This window comes from Molossus molossus, unplaced genomic scaffold (assembly GCF_014108415.1).
Source record: "Molossus molossus isolate mMolMol1 unplaced genomic scaffold, mMolMol1.p scaffold_m16_p_14, whole genome shotgun sequence".
Lineage (NCBI taxonomy): Eukaryota > Metazoa > Chordata > Mammalia > Chiroptera > Molossidae > Molossus > Molossus molossus.
This window is the reverse complement of record NW_023425349.1, coordinates 9,348,667-9,366,562: the sequence shown is the minus strand read 5'-3', so window position 1 is coordinate 9,366,562 and position 17,896 is coordinate 9,348,667. Positions and strand designations below refer to the sequence as shown.

At 42.6% G+C, this 17,896-nt stretch overlaps 1 protein-coding gene across 2 annotated transcripts in view; it reads right to left on the bottom strand.

Moving 5' to 3' along the window:
* Positions 1 to 16,528, bottom strand: part of SCAI (suppressor of cancer cell invasion) — a 126,232-nt gene extending 109,704 nt beyond the window's left edge. The window contains exons 1-2 of one of the 2 annotated variants that reach the window (XM_036261547.1): positions 16,401 to 16,528; positions 15,673 to 15,717 (exon numbers count right to left, since the gene is read on the bottom strand). In XM_036261547.1, the coding sequence (XP_036117440.1) occupies positions 15,673 to 15,717; positions 16,401 to 16,453 (98 nt within the window). In that variant the 5' untranslated portion in view covers positions 16,454 to 16,528. The remainder of the gene's footprint in view (positions 1 to 15,672; positions 15,718 to 16,400) is intronic. The other variant, XM_036261549.1, reaches the window with a different exon arrangement.
* Between the last annotated feature and the right edge of the window lie 1,368 nt (positions 16,529 to 17,896).

Here is a 17,896-nt window from a genome sequence, read left to right as displayed (position 1 = left end):
GTTCCCACTAAGGGTACGTACCTCAGTTGCAGTTTGTCCCCGGCCCTGGTTGGGTTGTGCAGGTGGCAACTACTTGATGTGTCCCTTTCACATCAATGTTTCTCTCTCTCTCTCTCCTTCCCACTCTATCTGAACAAAATATCCAAAAATGTCCTCGGGTGAGGATAAAAAAAAAAAAGAGTAAAAATTCTGTGGACATTCATGATAATTATCATGACTTTATTATCTGGTTATTGAGAAAAATCAATAATGACAAAAATACTACAAAATTCACTAACACCTCTATAAAATGCTATTGGTATTTTTCACAAGGGCATTTACATGTAACAGTGTGTACATGAGACATTCAATTTAGATAAAATACTCGGAAAATATTAAATACATTTCGGTTATTGGTAAACATGTGAGTAAACTATATTTGAAAAGACTGAGACAAGAATTTTTTTAATTTTTTACTGAATTTGTTGGGGTGACATTCGTTAATAAAATTACACAGGTTTCAGGTGTACAATTCTATAATACATCAGCTGTATAACGTATTGTGTGTTCACCAACCCTAGTCAAGTCTCCTTCTAATCACCATTTATCCCCCTCTGCTACACCCCTTTCTCTCTGGTAATCACAATACTGTTGTCTGTGTGTATGAGGTAGTTTTGTTTTTTTATTTTCTTTTTTCTTAATCCCTTTACCTTTGAGACAGGGATTTGTAAGAATTTCCTTTTCAGGTATGTTAAAGGACTTCTGCTGTGCTTGTGGTTGGATTCAACAACTAATTTCTTCCAACACAGATTCTATCATTCTTATAAATTATTAAAAGCATTCTCCTTTTTAACCTATATCTAAATTATTTAAAATTGCTTTGAGACAATACAGATGCATATTCCTATTTTATAAAAAAAGTAAGGTCCTGGCTGGTTTGGCTCAGCGGTTAGAGCATCAGCCCAGGGATTGTTCAATTCCCAGTCAAGAGCACATACTTGGGTTGCAGGTTCAATCCCCAGCCCCTGTTGGGGTCATGTGGGAGGCAACCAGTCGATGTATCTCTCTCACATTGATGTTACACTCACTTTCTCTCTCTCTCTCTCTCCTTCCCTCCCTCCCTTCCACTATCTCTAAAAGCAATGGAAAAATATCCTCCTGTGAGGATTAACAAACAAAAAAAAAAAGTAAGAATCCTCTTACTTGTTGATGACAATTTTATTACCACCAGCCAGGAGTCACCTCAATAGATAAATAGCATGCTTATCAACTGTTAGGAAGATAGGCTAATGGCAACTAGTCTAAATCTAAAACCTTTGTTTTGGGCTGTTGCTCTCTAAAAATCTGTATGCCATCACTCCATAGGTTGGGAATTATCACAATAGTTTAAAAGTTCTGACTGCTGCCCTGGCCAGTTTAGCTTAGTGGTAGAGCATCAGCCCATGGACCAATGAGTCACGGGTTCAATTCCGGTCAAGGGCACGTACCTCAGTTGCGGTTCATCCCCGGCCCTAGCTGGGGTTGTGCAGGAAGCAACCAGTCAATCAATATGTCCCTCTCACGATGATGTTTCTCTCTCTCTCTCTCTCTACCCCCCCAACCCCCCTTCCTCTCTCCCACTCTATCTGAAGATAAATAAAAAAATATCCTCAAGTGAGGATCGAAAATAATAATAAAATAAAAAATAAAAGTTCTGACTGCCACTTTGCAGACTTTAGGGAACCATGTGTGAGCACCTTCAACGTGGGCCCCATCCAGAGAAGAACTCCCAGGATACTGCCAAACAGGCACATACCCTTTCACGGTCCATGGAGTATGCGAACAGAACTTGGAAGAAAGAAACCCAGATGCAAAACGGAATATAAAAACTGGTGTCTAGCCTCAGAGTGAAATGTTTCCAAAACAGCTGCCAAGTTTATGAAAACACAAACACCTCTCCTTAGGCTCAGCTTACAGTGAAGATGGCCATTTCATGGCAGTCTACACCGTGAAGACACCCCCAGTCAGTGATGCAGAAGCTGTGACAGGTTTAAGAGCACTTTGGAAAACCAGGGATAAAGCAAAGTTAAGCCATAAAAAAGACTAGGCTTGTGTATTAGTCAGGGTTCTACTGAGAAACAGAAGCAACGGGTGTGTGTGTGTGTATGTGTGTGTGTGTGTGTCTGTGTGTAGAAAATAGGGAACTGGCTCATATAATTATGGGCACTGAGAAGTGCCAAGATCTACAAGCTGGAGACCCACCAGAGCCGATGGTGTGGTTCCAGCTAAAGGCCTGAAAACCAGCAGAGCTGACGGTGTAAGTTCCAGTCTGAGAGCCAATGGGCTTGAGACCCAAGAAGAGCAAAGTTTCAGCTCGAACCCAAAGGCTTTAAAGACTGATGTCCCAACTCAAGCAGTCAGGCAGGAGAAGTCCCTCTTACTCAGTCTCTTTGTTCTTCTCAGGTCTTCAACTGATGGGATGAGGCCCACCCACATTGGAGAGGGCAATCTGCTTTACTCCATCTACTGAGTGAAATGTTAATCTCATCCAAAATACCCATGGCCCAGTCAAGTTAATACATAAAATTAACCATCACCGCCCTGGCCGGTTTGGCTCAGCAGTTAGAGCACTGGCCTGCAGACCAAGAGTCACAGGTTCAATTCCTGGTCAAGGGAACATGCCTTGGTTGTGGGTTCCACCCCCAGCCTTGGTCGGGGTCATGCAGGAACAACCAATCAATGTGTCTCTCTCACATAGGTATTTCTCTTTCTCCCTCCCTTCCTTCCCACTCTATCTAAAAAGAATCAATGGAAAAATATCCTTGGATGAGGATTTAAAAAAAAAAAATTGCCCTGGGCAGTTTCTCAGTGGTTAGAGCATCATCCTGTGGACCAATGAGTCATGGGTTTGATTACGGTCAGGGGCAAGTACCTTGGCTGCAGTTCATCCCTGGCCATGGTCAGAGTTGCGCAGGAGGCAAACAGTCAATGTGTCCTTCTCACATTGAGGTTTCGCTTGCTCTCTCTCCCTCCCTCCCACTCCATCTGAAGATAAATGGAAAAAAATATATATCCTCAGGTGAGGATTAAAAGAAAATTTAACCATCTCCCTTACTTGACCTTGATTTGCCAATTCTTTCCAGATAGCCAAAAAGGGTTTGAAAAAGAGTTTAAAACCTGGTGACAGGCACATGGCAGAGGAAAACTGACTCTTCATTGGGTAACTACCTTTTGGCTCTTTCCTTGATTAGAGTGAACATGAGCAGGGGGTTATCTTCTAATCTGTGGGACAAAAGATCAGGGAGATGCCCTGGTTCGTGTGGCTCAGTGGATTGATGCCCTGGTTGGTGTGGCTTCAGTGGACTGAGCATCATCCCACACACCAAGAGGTCACGGGTTCAATTCCCACTCAGACCACATGCCCAGGTTGCAGGCTCAATCCCCAGTAGGGGGCATGCAGGAGGCAGTCTCTCTCTCTCCCTCTCTCCCCTTCTCTCTCTAAAATCAACAAAAACATATTAAAAAAAAAAAAAAAAAGACCAGGGAGAGAGTGATGACTCTGAAGATGAAGAGTAAACGGTTAGAGATTCAGTTACTAGGACAGGCACACATCACTGCCTGAAAGTCGACAGTCCTTCAGTGCCTTTAATAAAAAGCTGTTTCCCCACACAAAAACACACACACGTCAGACACTATCCAGAAGAAAAAGCTTAGCCAGAGACTGAGCACTATGAGTATAATGGAGCCAATGCTAGAAGAAAGAAGACTCTCAAAAAGAAAATAATAATAAATCACAGACTCATATAAGTCAGCCCTTGCGAAGCCAAAATTATAAGTCTAGCCTTTGGCCAGGGATGTAGTCAGCTCGAGGCTCAACTAATGTAGGATCCCCTTCCAAGCTCATTCGTGTGGCTGCTGGCAGACCTCGCTTCCTTACCATGTGGCCCTCCCCACAGGCTGCCTGAATGTCTTCACAAGGCCACTGGCTGCCCTCTACCCAGCGCTGCCTTGTGTCATGGGAGCTAGCCTCCCCCAGCAAGTGATCAGGAGAGAGAGTGAAAGAGCACACCCAAGACAGGAACCAAAGCTGCCTTAAAGCCTGATCCGGGAAGTTACAGCTCCTCACTTCTGCTGTATTCTGTTCACTAGAAGTGCGTCCCTAAATCCAGCCCACACTCAAGGGGAGGAGAACTAAGTTCCATCTTTTATTAAGTTCCATCTTTTAAAGAAAGTAGAATCAAAGAATTTGTGCACAGATCTTTAAAACCACCCCAGGGACTGAAACAATTACTGAGGGGGGAAAAGTAGCTGCGTAAAAGTCATTAAGATCATCAGTGGGTGCTTTATTCTCACTGTCCTCTCCAATACCCAAGAAGACAGGGAAGGTCTGTGTTTGTCTCCTGAAAATGTGAACTTCTTGAGATTACAGTGACAGAAGAGTGGAAAGATAGTGCCTTTGAGGGCAGAAAGGTAGAAACAAAAAAAGGGGGTGATTTATCTGGGAAGGAGGACTCTTTGGGTCTCAGAAAAAGAGAAGCCTGCAACTCCACTTGCTAGCAGTGTTCTAGAATGATGAAGGGAAATGGGTGTATGTTTTACCTAGGAAAGCTGAATCTACAACCGAATCCCCATAACTGGAAGGACTCTTGCACCTGAAGTTGGCCACAGCCACAGGAGACACCAAGCATCAAGGAGCCGTATCCTCTGAGACAACAAGCATAGCAGTCGCAGCCACAACGGACTGCAAACTCACCTTCCACCGTAAGCCTCTTGGATAACTGGACAACCCTAAGGAGCGGTGGATGCCTATTCTTAATCACTGACACTGAATTTTTCATCAGTTTGGCGGAAATGAAGAAGGGTATCCTGTCCCAAGACTGGATTTAATTTCATTGGAAGGAAATAAAATATTGTAACATTTCTTTGTTACCTGATTTTGTGAAGTAAGAGTCATACTTACAGTATGGCTAATTCATTTATTAACTTATGGATATCTTTTATAATTCAATAATCTTGGTAAATTTCAAAGGTAGGAAATTCTAAACAAGTTGCTCTCTCAAAACAAAGATTTTTCCATCAGTAATATATGACCCCAAAATTTGTCCAGGTTATACTCTACTAATGTATAGACTATTAAGCAATTATTTACATATCTGAAAAATCCTAGCCTTGTGGGAATGCTATCCATTAAGGTTAAGGATACACATGTTCCATTAAAAAAAAAAAATCAATTCTACCACTTTAGTCACTTGATCTCTCAATAGATCCAGTCATAATCCGCATTAGAGATTACCTATATTTCAGTAGCTTAACCTACAGTGTAACTCCCAACTGTGTGCTACTCAACTGTTATCAAAAAATCCAAATGGAAAAAAATTACATTTATTGAGGATTATTGAAGAACATGGTATATAACCATCTTGTTGCTTTCAGAACTTCTTTTAGGTTACATAGGGTGGGACAAAAGTGGTTTACCATTGTTTGTAAAGAAGATAATACAATGATTACTAAACAATACCAGAATAAACTGGTTTGCACACTCACAACTATAAACCTACTTTTGTCCCACCCTGTGTAATCCTTTCTTTCTAATAGAATCTCAGGATATAAAACACAGAGTTAGAAGCAGGGTAATAGCAAAATAGGTCTCCTTGGAGAACGGCAGGATTCTAGGTCTGAACAGAAAACATACAAGATGGGCCTGGAATACCTTGTCCAACCAGGACGCAAGGAAGCTATCAGTCTACCAGAGTCCAGTCAAAGGGACCCTGGAGCCAATTGAAAGAGGCTTCCATTGGGGAAAGCTGGGTGATGAACAATTCAGGTTGATTATAGTATTCCATGTTTGTCTATATTTAAAATTTTTCCATATTAAAAATGGATGGACAGACAGAAAGCAGGAGTGGGGCCTCAGAGGCTAGTCTGTTTATCTTCTTCGGCTGCTCCTAGCATCCCACCCTCCAGGGAGCCCCTGAATTAGTCCCAAGGAACCTTTGAACTCTCTTTGAACACACTGAAAAATCACTGCTTGAGCTAGTCTAGCTTTTATTCCTGAACAAAATATTACCATGAAAATGCTGAATACTCTGACCCCTGAAGAATCTGCTTTCACAGAACTCAATGTTGGCATTATGCCCTAAGTTTTCATTCACACGTGCTTTGCCAAACCCACTGCATTTCTGTAGGGATATTGCTGAAACAAACACTATCACAAAGAAAATAAATAGTAGGTATTCCTGTGTTTCAGTGTAAATTGGAAAACCTTCCTCTGGTTTTCCGAGTAACTACCTCCAGAATCTGTTTCTCCCCAGAGTAAAGAGATCTGTCTCCCAGAGATAAACACTACTTGTTTGATGACTACCCATAAAGAGACTGCAACAGACAGATAACACTGCAAAGAAAGAGCGCACATCCAGAAGACAGAAAGCACTCTGGTCTACTTCCACACCATGTTACTATGCCGTTCTATGGCATTCTTCACACTTCCCTCCACGTACTCTCTCTGGGTTATTGCATTCGTTTTCATGACTTGAACCGCTAGGTGTTTGCTGATGACTTCTAAATCTTAGCTCAAGCCCTAGTCATTCTCCTCAGCTCCAGACCCATGTTTTCACCTGCCTGGCTAAAGATGGTACACTGAAGCACTTTGCCCTCCACACAGCCAAAATAAACTCATAATCTTAACCTTCCAAACTTGCTCCTCTGGTACCTGCTACCTCAATTAAAAGCATTCCCATCCAACCTATTATTCAAGCTAAAAGCTCCCCAAGATACTGTGCAGAGCCTGACTGGTGTGGCTCAGCTGACACCGGCACATGCCTGGGTTGTGGGCCTGGTCCCCAGTGGAGGAGGCGTGAGGGAGGTGACCAATCGATGTCTGTATCTTTTTCCCTCCTCCATCCTCTCTGTCTAAAAATCAATAGAGAAAAATCAAAAAGATACTGCTAAGAAAAAAGAAAGGCAAGCTGCAGACTGGGGGACAATATCTGCAAAACATACACCTGATAAAGAATTGGTGTGCAGAGCCGTGACCAGGCAGCTCAGTTGGTTAGAGTGTCATCTCAACTCACCAAGGTTTTGGATTCAATCTCAGGTCAGGGCACATACAAGAATCAACCAATGAATGCATAAATAAGTGGAACAACAAATCGATGATTCTCTCTCTTCCTCTCTCTCTAATCAATAAATTAAAAAACAAGAATTGGCTTGCAGAATACATAAAGAACTCTTATGCCCTGGCTGCTGTGGCTCAGTTGGTTGAGTGTCACCCTGTGCATGGAGAGGTCACCAGTTCGATTCCCAGTCAGGGGACATACCTGAGTTTTAAGCTTGATCCCCAGTAGGGGGTGTGCAGGAGGCAGCCAATCAATGTTTCTCTCTCACATCAATGTTTCTCTCTCCCCCACTCCCTTATTTTCTATCTAAAATCAATAAAAACATATTTTTAAAAAGAACTCATAACTATACATATAAGAAGATGAACAACTGATAAAAATGGGTAAAAGACCTGAACAGAAAATTCACAAAAGAAGTATATGAATGGCTAATAAATACATGAAAAGATACTCAACAACATTAGTCATTAGGGAACAACAAATTAAAACCATAACAATATAATATATATCCCTATACACCCTCAGAATGACAAATAACAGTGATGATGTCAAGGGTGTATGTATATATGTGTGTGTGTCAAAGTTTATCAAACTGTACACTTTAAATGTGTGCAATTTACTGTTTACCTCAATAAATTATACCTCAATGAAGCTGTCTCAAAGAAAAACAATGACAATATCAAGTATTGGTGAAGATATGGAGCAAATAGAATCCCATACATTGCTGATGGGTATGCAAAATGGCACAGCCACATTGGAAAACAGTCTGGCAATCTCTTATAAAACTACCCATACACTGGGTCATAAGACCCAGTGAGGTCACTCCTAGGCATTGTTCAAGATAAATGAAAACACACATCTACACAAAGATTTCCCTCAAATGTTCATGACAGCTATATTCAAACTAGCCAAAAACTAGAAACAAGACAAATGTCATCAACTGGTAAGTGAATGAACAAATTGTGGAAAAATCATACAATGGAATGTTCCTCAGCAATAAGAAGAAATTAACTACAGTTATAAACAATAACGTGGATGAATCTCCAAAGCATTATGCCAAGTGGGAGAAGCTAGACACAAAAGACTGTATAATGAACGATTCACTTAGGACATTTCAGAAAAGACAAACTCTTCCTGATAAGAAAAAAAATCAGTGGTTGCCAGAACGGTGACGGCAAAGGAACATGAGCAAATGTGGAGAAGAGGCGATGTCCTGGATCGTAAGTGCAGTGGGTGGTTACAAAACTGTATACACCTGACAAAAGTCATCACATTGTATATTTAAACTGGTGAATTTTATTATACGTAAATAATACCTCAATAAAGCTGATTTTTTTTTTTTATCCTCACCCGAGGACATTTTTCCATTTTTTGTTTAGATAGAGTGGGAGGGAGAGAGAGGAAGAGAGAGAGAAAAACATCGACGTGAAAGGGACACATAGAGTGGCTGCCACCTGCATGACCCAACCAGGGCCAGGGACAAACTGCAACCAAGGTACGTGCCCTTAGCGGAAACCAAACCTGGGTCTCTTTGGACTGCAGGCCAATGCTCTAACCGCTGAGCCAAACCAGCCAGGGCAATAAAGCTGATTTTTACAAAGACTGGAAGAAAAGGCCAAATAAAAATAATTAAACTAATGATAGTAATAGCTACCATTTGCTGAGTCCTTACTGTATGTCAGGTAACTGTATCATGTACTGTACATTCATTATTTCATTGAATCCTCTCAATGAGCCAGTCATTGAATCCTCCGACAATGAAGTACTGTTACACTTGTATGTGAGGCGCTGTTCTAGGTACTAGAATTGAAATGGCCAAGAAAACAGACAAAAGTCTCTGCACTCACACAATTTACTATATACTATTAGAGGAGAAGAACAATCCTACCAGGTAGATACTATCATTATCTGCATTTTGCAAAAGAGCAAGCAGGGTCAGAGTTTAAATACTATGCCCAAGAGCCCAAAGCTAGTATTTGGAAGAGCTGAGATTCAAACTTAGTCCAGGATTTCTCAACTTCGGCATCACTGACAATTTGAACTGGAAAATTCTTAGATGTGGGAAGCTGTGCTATATATTGCAGGTGTTTAGCAACATCCCTGGTCTCTACCCACTTGTAACAACTACAAATGTCTCCATTTGCAAATGCCCTCTGGAAGGTAAAATTGCCCCTAGTTGAGAACTACTGCTTAACCTCTAAAGACTGACATCATAGCCCAACCTTTTAAAAACATCTTTCTTTCCACACCTGACATTACCCTGGTTCAGGTCTTGGATTCAGCTCATCCAAAACTCCATCATTAGTCAGTCTACATCCAGGCTCTACTCAGTCTTTTCAACAGTTACACTGCTGCCAAAAATAACCTTCCAAACCTTCAGGATCTAGATGAAATGTCTCTGGAAACTGCCATCATGACCAGCATGCAAAATTACTACAAACCCTTTATAAATACACTGTCATTACACTGTCTCATTTCTTTGTGTCTGTCTTCCCCACGCATAGGAGCTTTTCCCCAGGAGTGGCCAAATCTCACTCATGTCTATATCTCTAGTACCCAGAACTAGAAAGCAATTAAATGTTTTTTTTGTTTTCTTTTAATTCAAATGTAACTCAAATTACATATATCATCAAAATGCCTGGATCCTTTGCTTTAAAGACGAACACACACACACACACACACACACACACACACATATTCACACTCCAAATCATATAATAAAGTTTTAATTAATGTCAATCCTATCCAAACAAATGGGTCTTGTTCCAAAAAGGATCTGAAAGGATTCTGTAACTCATAACCCAAATTTTATTAGTAGATTTACTGAAGTTTTCAGAATGTTCCAAAACCACACCAAGATGAAGTTGCCTAATCTTAAAATTCCTTTCAGTGTAGTACAGTTTATCAAGGGTATTAAATATTATCACATTATTTTGGACCATCCCACACTAACTCCCTCTTGTCACCAATTCATTTATTAGTTCATTCGTTTTATTAAGTACTCCCTCAGTACTACAGATCCAAAAAAGAACTAAGACAAGGAAATAAAAGTTTTAGTGGGGGGAAAAAGATACAAAAACAGTAACAGTAGGGTATGATATGCTTGCTTATTTCAAAGTATATTAGTTCTTTTTTAACTGCATTATAGTTTGGTCTGTACTAGGAAGGTTCTCAAAAGATAACTCAGCCCTAACTTTTGTCTATCAAAAAGAATGGCTGAGCCCTGGCCGGATTGGCTCAGCAGTTAGAGCGTCGGCCTGTGGTCCAGAGAGACCCGGGTTCAGTTCCCACTAACGGTATGTACCTAGGTTGCAGTTTATCCCCAGCCCTGGTTGGGCAGTGCGGGTGGCAGCCACTCGATGTGTACCTTTCACGTCGATGTTTCTCTCTCTCTCTCTTTTCCTCTCTCTCCCTCCCACTCTATCTGAACAAAAAATGAAAGAAAAAAAAAGTCCTTGGATGAGGATTAAAAAAAAAAAGAGCCCTGGCCGGTTTTGCTCAGTGGTTAGAGCATTGGCCTGTGGTCCAGAGAGACCCAGGTTCAATCCCTGCTAAGGACACGTAACTTGGTTGCAGTTTGTCCATGGCCCTGGTTGGGTCATGCGGGTGGCAACCACTCGATGTGTACCTTTCACGTCGATGTTTCTCTCTCTCTCTTCCTCTCTCTCCCTCCCACTCTATCTGAACAAAAAATGGAAAAATGTCCTCGGGTGAGGATAAAAAAAAAAAAAAGAATGGCTTATCCCTGGCCAGTTTGGCTCAGCAGTTGGAGCATCATCGCCCATGGATCAAAGAGTCCCGGGTTCAATTCCGGTCAAGCGCAAGTACCTCGGTTGCAGTTCATCCCTGGCCCTGGTAAGGGTTATGCAGGAGGCAACTACTCAATGTGTCTCTCTCACTTCGATGTTTCTCTCTCTCTCTCTCAAATCAATGTTTCTCTCTCCCCTACCCCCCTTCCTCCCTCTTCCTCTATCTGATGATAAATAGAAAAAAAGAATATCCTAAGGTGAGAATTAAAAAAATAAAAAAATCATATTTTTGGCAACTGTTTTCCAAAATTTAATAGGATATATAGTATAATAATCAAAAACTCTACTTTGCAGGCCAACTCACAGGACTTTTTTTTTTTTTTTTTTTTTTTTTTATCCTCACCTGAGGACATTTTTCCATTTTTTGTTCAGGTAGAGTGGGAGGGGGAGAGAGGAAGAGAGAGAGAGAGAAACATCGACGTGAAGGGACACATCGAGTGGCTGCCACCCGCACGACCGACCAGGGCCGGGGACAAACTGCAACCGAGGTACATGCCCTTAGCGGGAACCGAACCCCGGTCTCTCAGGACGGCAGGCTGACGCTCTAACCGCTGAGCCAAACCGGCCAGGGCTGCAGGCCAACTCAAAGGGATCCTTAAGACTACATTCAGGCCCTGGCCAGTTTGGCTCAGCGGTTAGAGCGTCAGCCTGCGGTCCCGAGAGACCCGGGTTCAGTTCCCGCTAAGGGCGTGTACCTCAGTTGCGGTTTGTCCCCGGCTCTGGTCGGTCGTGCGGGTGGCAGCCACTCGATGTGTCCCTTCATGTCGATGTTTCTCTCTCTCTGTTCCTCTCTCCCCCTCCTACTCTACCTGAACAAAAATTGGAAAAATGTCCTCGAGGGAGGATAAAAATAAATAAATAAAATAAAAAAATAAAATAAAAATAGACTACATTCAGCTCCCTGGCCAGTTTGGCTCAGCGGTTAGAGAGTCGGCATGCGGTCCGGAAAGACCCGGGTTCGGTTCCTGCTAAGGGCACGTACTTCGGTTGCAGTTTGTCCCCGGCCCTGGTTGGTCGTGCGGGTGGCAGCCACTCGATGTGTCCCTTCATGTCGATGTTTCTCTCTCTCTCTCCCTCCCACTCTATCTGTACAAAAAATGGAAAAATATCCTCGGGTGAGGATAAAATAAAAAGACTACATTCAGCAATTAGTTCATTTGAAGCGTTCACCAGGAAGTTATATCATTTGATATTGAGAATTTGTATAGCCACAGTATGCAATTAATAGTAACAGCTGTAAAAAATTTTCAGCTACAGCCATTACATCCTTTCTCTATAGTTCATCTTTAAGGCCTTAACCGGCATTTTGTTTTCTATTTTTAGAGCAACCCCAAAACTGTCTGCTGAGGAAAACCTTGGTCAAGCTCACAAGTCCTCTTTAGAGATGTATGCTGGCGTTCATTCAGGTCAAAATCCTAACTTGATCGGGATCTGACTTTAATCAGACGTGCAGTTGAATACACAACCTCATGATTCTTGACTGAGAATATAAGGTTAAACTCATTGCTGCCTGATAGTTACCAAAACTTGGTTACAAGAAATAATATTCATGGCGAAAGACTCACTCATTCAATAATTCGGTCAACAGTCTTCTAAAGGTCAGGCACTATTCTAGGTGCAAGAGTCCCTGCAGCTCATTCATTCCTCTTTATCTCTGAACTGAGCTCAACTATCAGGGAGCTGTATACCTAAAGCACATTGCTTTGGCTCTCTGGAGGATGTCCTGTTCACCAGCATTACCTGAACCTGGATTGAGAAGCATTATAAGAAGCAATCTTTAAAAACTTACTACTATATTTATCACTGGGATTTTCCTTCCCACAAAACCACAGTGCCCCCACTCTGAAGACCAGTGAGAGAAATGTCTTTCAGATCTAACAGTCAAAAACAACTATGTTTCTCCTAAACAACCTGTGTTTGATTTTATAGACACCATGAATCTGGAAGTTGAGCTTTATTTTCTTCTTTGCTTTACTCTAGGAAACTCAGAGCCAAACATGGAACCCACCTTCAGGAACTCTGCAGTATGTTCTAGTCTCTAGACTAACTTTGGCACTAGTTTAATTTTATTCTTCTTTCATTTCTTCTTTGCCTTAACATATATATTACTAATCCTTTAAACAGTATATATCTTTATTTTTTTTAATCCTCACCAGAGGATATTTTTCTATTTATCTTCACATTCAGTGGGAAGGAGGGAGAGGGAGACACATCGACTGGTTGCCTCCTGCAGGACCCCGACCAGGGCTGGGGCAAACGGCAACTGAGGTACATGCCCTTGACTAGAATCAAACGTGCAATTCATTGGTCCACAGGCCAACGCTCTAATCACTGAACTAAACCGGCCAGGGCTAAAGAGCATGCATCTTTAAAAGAGGTGGAAAATAACCCTGGCCGGTTTGGCTCAACGGTTAGAGCATTGGCCTGTGGACCAAACCAGAGAGTCCCTGGTTTGGTTCCCGCTAAGGGCACGTACCTCAGTTGCACTTCATCCCCGGCCCGGCTGGGGTTGTGTGGATGGCAACCAGTCAATGTGTCTCTCTCACATCAATGTTTCTCTCTCTCTTCTCCCCCCTCTCTCCCTCCAGCTCTATCTGAAGATAAATCCAAAAATGTCCTTGGGTGAGGATAAAAAAAAAAGAGGAAAATAAAAGGTATCTGATGGGTCCTTTTTTAATCTAAAATTTATTGTGTATTTTCTATGTGCCAGTCACTGTACTAAGCATTTTACAACTCTGTAAGTACTGAATTATTATTATTTCCATTATACAGATGAGGAAACCAGGGCTCAGAGAGGTTGCTTGCATATGATCTCACAATTTGTATTTGACAAAGCTAGGATTCAAATTCAACCCAAACCATTATATCTAAGTGTATGTAAAGGCTATCACAGGCGCAAACAAGGGAGAGCAGGAGAAGGAGAAGGCGAGGGTGTAGAATGTCTGCATGGAGGATGTGACATTTGAGCTAAGTCTTAAAGGAGGGAGTCTGCCAAGGAACAAGGAGGAAGTATTCCAGAAAAAAAGAAAAAGTGTGAAAAAACCCAGAGCAAAGAGAGAACATAAGTTCTGGGAATGGCAAACAGAACATAGAGTTACATTCAGGAATTGATTCATCGTGAAGGGTTTAAGTCATTTAACACTAGACATTTAGTAGGTCTGTGATTGAGACTTTCCATGGCCACAGTACTAAACTGTGGCCGGAAAGATAGGCAGAAGGGAAAGAAAGGCAGTCTCTTTTTCATGATTAGGCTAGAAGTCTGAATTATGTTCATAAGCAAAGGGGAATCAGGAAAATCTTAACCATGAGAATTACAAGAGCAGGTGAATAAATTAGACTCGAGGTAGGGAACCCAGTCAGGCTACACCAAGAGTCTGGCAGTGGGGTAATGAGAGTTAAACAAGATCTGTCAGAAACAAATATAATGCAGACCATATACGTAATTTTCGATTTTCCAGTAGACGTTTAGAAAAAATGAAAATAATTTTAGTTATTCAATCCAATCTGTCTAAAACATCATTTTAGCATGGAATCGATAAAAAAATTAGTTATGAGACATTTTACATTCATTTTTTGCACTAATTTGAAATCTGTGTGTACTTTATACTTAGAGCACATCCCATTTTGGACATTAATTTTTCACTGGAACTATTTGACCTGTATTTAAATTTCATAAAATTTACAGATGAAAATGTAGATTCACAAACCCAAGTTGTTCCAAACATACTGAAACATTTTCCAATAAGGAGGCAAGTGTCAGTTTTTAAGTTTAAATGAGTTATCATTAGTATTATTAAAACTTCAGTTCCTGAGACATGCTAGCCACATTTCCAGTGCTCAACAGCCATTTATGGCTACCATATTGAACGGTATAGGCCTAACAAGAGACAAAGGAACTATGGCTGTTGGCACTTCCACAATCAGCAGTTTACATCTACTTACTGTTGAAGTTTTCTGTGTACTAACATCAATAACTTACCAAGTATTAACTATGACCATAGTCCTGCTGGCCACATCCTCACTACTGCAGCTTACTTTCTCTAGGACAGTGCCTACATTTGTGAAAAAGGAATCTTCTAATGACTACACAGAACTGCTCTATAGAACCTGATGTGTTGAATGCACTAAAAAATGTTTGTGGAATGGGTAGATGTGTTCTTCTTCGTTACTCAACTCACTTGTTTGCAGACTACGTAAGCCCTTTTTCTATTGTCCTTTGACTCAACTATTTATTGAAAACAGAAAAAGCAATAGGAAAACCTGTTTTCAACTGGATATTTATTAGAGCCATATAGTATACTGGTTTAGAACTTAAGTTCTGGAGTGAGGCTGCCTCAATTCAAATCCTGGTTCTGCCACTTATTAGATGTGTGATCTTGGGTAAATACTTGGACTCTCTGTTCCTCAATTCCCTTTTCTGCAAAACAGTAAAAACAGTATATACTTCCTTCGAGTGCTTCAAGGATTAGAGAAAATAACACATATAAAGCACTTGCACATAGTATCTAGCAAGTAGTAGATGATCAATAGACATCGGCTTTTAAACAGAGCTGGCGGAGAAGTTGAAATTATGGCTAAAGTAAAAAACTAGGAATTCTGAATTATCCACGTCTCTTTCCTATATAATCTTAGATTACTCCCCCAAAAATCTTGCAGACAGTTATATTCATTAAGAAAATAGCTAAATAAAAGACTTCCCCCACTGACAGTGTATAATTATGCAGCATGGTACAGGTGCAGCCAAGCAAAAGGGAAAACACAAAACAAAACAGGAAGGCATTTTACCTTACCTGCTTTTCCGTTTTCGAGGTGGTTTCTCCACTGTGCCAGTCAGTCTGTACACCAAACAGATAAGATGATAACTAAAAGTAGCATACAAGAACACGTCCCGGGGCCCTACCCTACCAGTCAAGAACTCGATGTACCACCCTCTAGAACTACAGGCTCGCTAAGCCCACACCTGACCTTCCAAATGCCTGTGCTCTGTTTCCCCTATTTACCAAGACCAAGCAATGCTGGGACTCACTGTTCCCCTAATGTCCGCTTAGTCCAAACCTTGCTCTGCCTCCTGAGCTCTCACTCCATCCTCAGCTCTTATTTGTCACAGCCCAGTTCCCCCAAGCCACCCACCCCCATCTAATACTCATTGTCTGCCTCGTCACCCCCCCAAGCCCCTCCGACCTCCCCTTTCCCTTGCGCACCCCCTCGCGAGCGTGCACTCACCCTGCGAGCCCCGCCCCTCTGGGCCCCGCGCCCCCCGCATTCCACGGCCCCTCCCGGCCCAGTGCCCCCAGCCTCACCCCTCGGCGCCCCTCCCGCCCATGCCACTCCGGCCTCGAGGGTGCGACCGCTGCCCAGCCAGCTTCCCCGCCCCTACGCAGCCTCCGAATCCCTCCAACCGAAACCCCCGCCCCTCCAGTCTCTGCGCCCCTAATGCTTCACGGCCCCAAGCCGCTGCCCCTGGGCCCGCTCTGGTGCCCCAGCCCCAACCCCGACCTCCACCCAGTTCCCGCCCCACCTGGAGGCCAGGCGACTCCGCGGCTGCTGAGGCTGCCGGGCTCCTCTGACCATCCGGCTCCTGCTCCGCCGCGGGAGCTGCTGCGGCGGCCGCAGGGCTCGCTGGGGAAGCTGAGGCGGCGGAGGATGGAGTAGGCGGAGAGGCGGGAGGAGGGCCTCGCGCCTCTGCCAGACTTGCCGCGGGGCCCGCCCCCTCTGCGCCTCTCCTCGGCTCCCATTGGCTAGATCCGTAGTGTGCCCGAAAGCCTGGTGGTCGATTGGACACTCAGGCCGTCACATCCCGCCACCTAGAGTTTGGTTGAGACTGCAGGTGGCGGCTGAGGTGCCTTAGAGACCGCTAGCGGCGCAGGGGAGAACTGGGCGCCACCGTGCGTCCAAAAGTAGAAACTGCACCTTCAGAGCCAAACACCTGCCGGCAGGTCTGTGTCCTGCATCCCACACACCTGCTGGCGCCCCCAACACTGCACCACGCCAGGACCAAAAGCCAAGCAATAATATTTCCCAAACTCCTCTGGCAGATGCAACAGTGATGCAACTCTCCAAAATGAGCTTCACTGTGAATCACCTTGTAAACCGCCTGTTTCTACAGCGATTTTCAACCGGTGTGTCACAAGAATTTTTTAAACATGCAATACCTGACTAGTTGGGGACACTGACTTCTTTTCCCTTTGTCAAATAAAAATATGACAACAACCAACACAATAGCCATACGGTGTGAATGAATCAAAATGATACCTATTTTTTGTCAGATCGGCAAAAAGTATATACTTTCTGGTGTGCTGCAGAATTTTGGTAGTTTATGTGTACCATGAGATGAAAAGGTTGAAAAATCACTGCTCTATATTATACTGAATGAAATGTTCTCACAGCTTTCAGATACCCTTCATAAAGGATCCAGCCAGAAAACTCTTATCTATCATATAAAGCGTGGTTTAGACACTCAATCCTCAGCAGAAAAGATCACAAACTTGGGTGCAGACTTCCAAGAAAGCAAGAGTTTTGTTGTTTTTAATTGCCCTGAAAGAGCAACACTGCAAACGATGCCATAACTAAAAGCAACGTGTCCCATTTTGAAAGACCTGAGTGTATGCTAACCGTCCTGTGATACCACAGATGGTTTTAAGTTCTACGCCAGTTAATCAATCAAAATAAATTTCACTGCATTTCTATTGCTGTTGACAGACTACTAGCACATAAGCACAATGTTACCTCTAATAAGGCCATCTTTGAAAATAAGATGTAGCTCATTAACGTATTATAAAATTCTTCCTTGAAGGTAGTATTCCCTTCAACCTCTCTAGATACCTTTGTGTACTCTTTTTGTTTGGTAGATCCTTGGTATCTACCAATTGAAGCGGGGAGGAGGCATAAAACTTGCTCTCAAACTACTTCCATTTTATTAGAACACATCTTTAAGCATCAGTAATGAGATAGCCTAGAATAGTACACACCAACAGGTTGAGGACAAGTCTCTCACTGATCTTCACAAATGGCAAT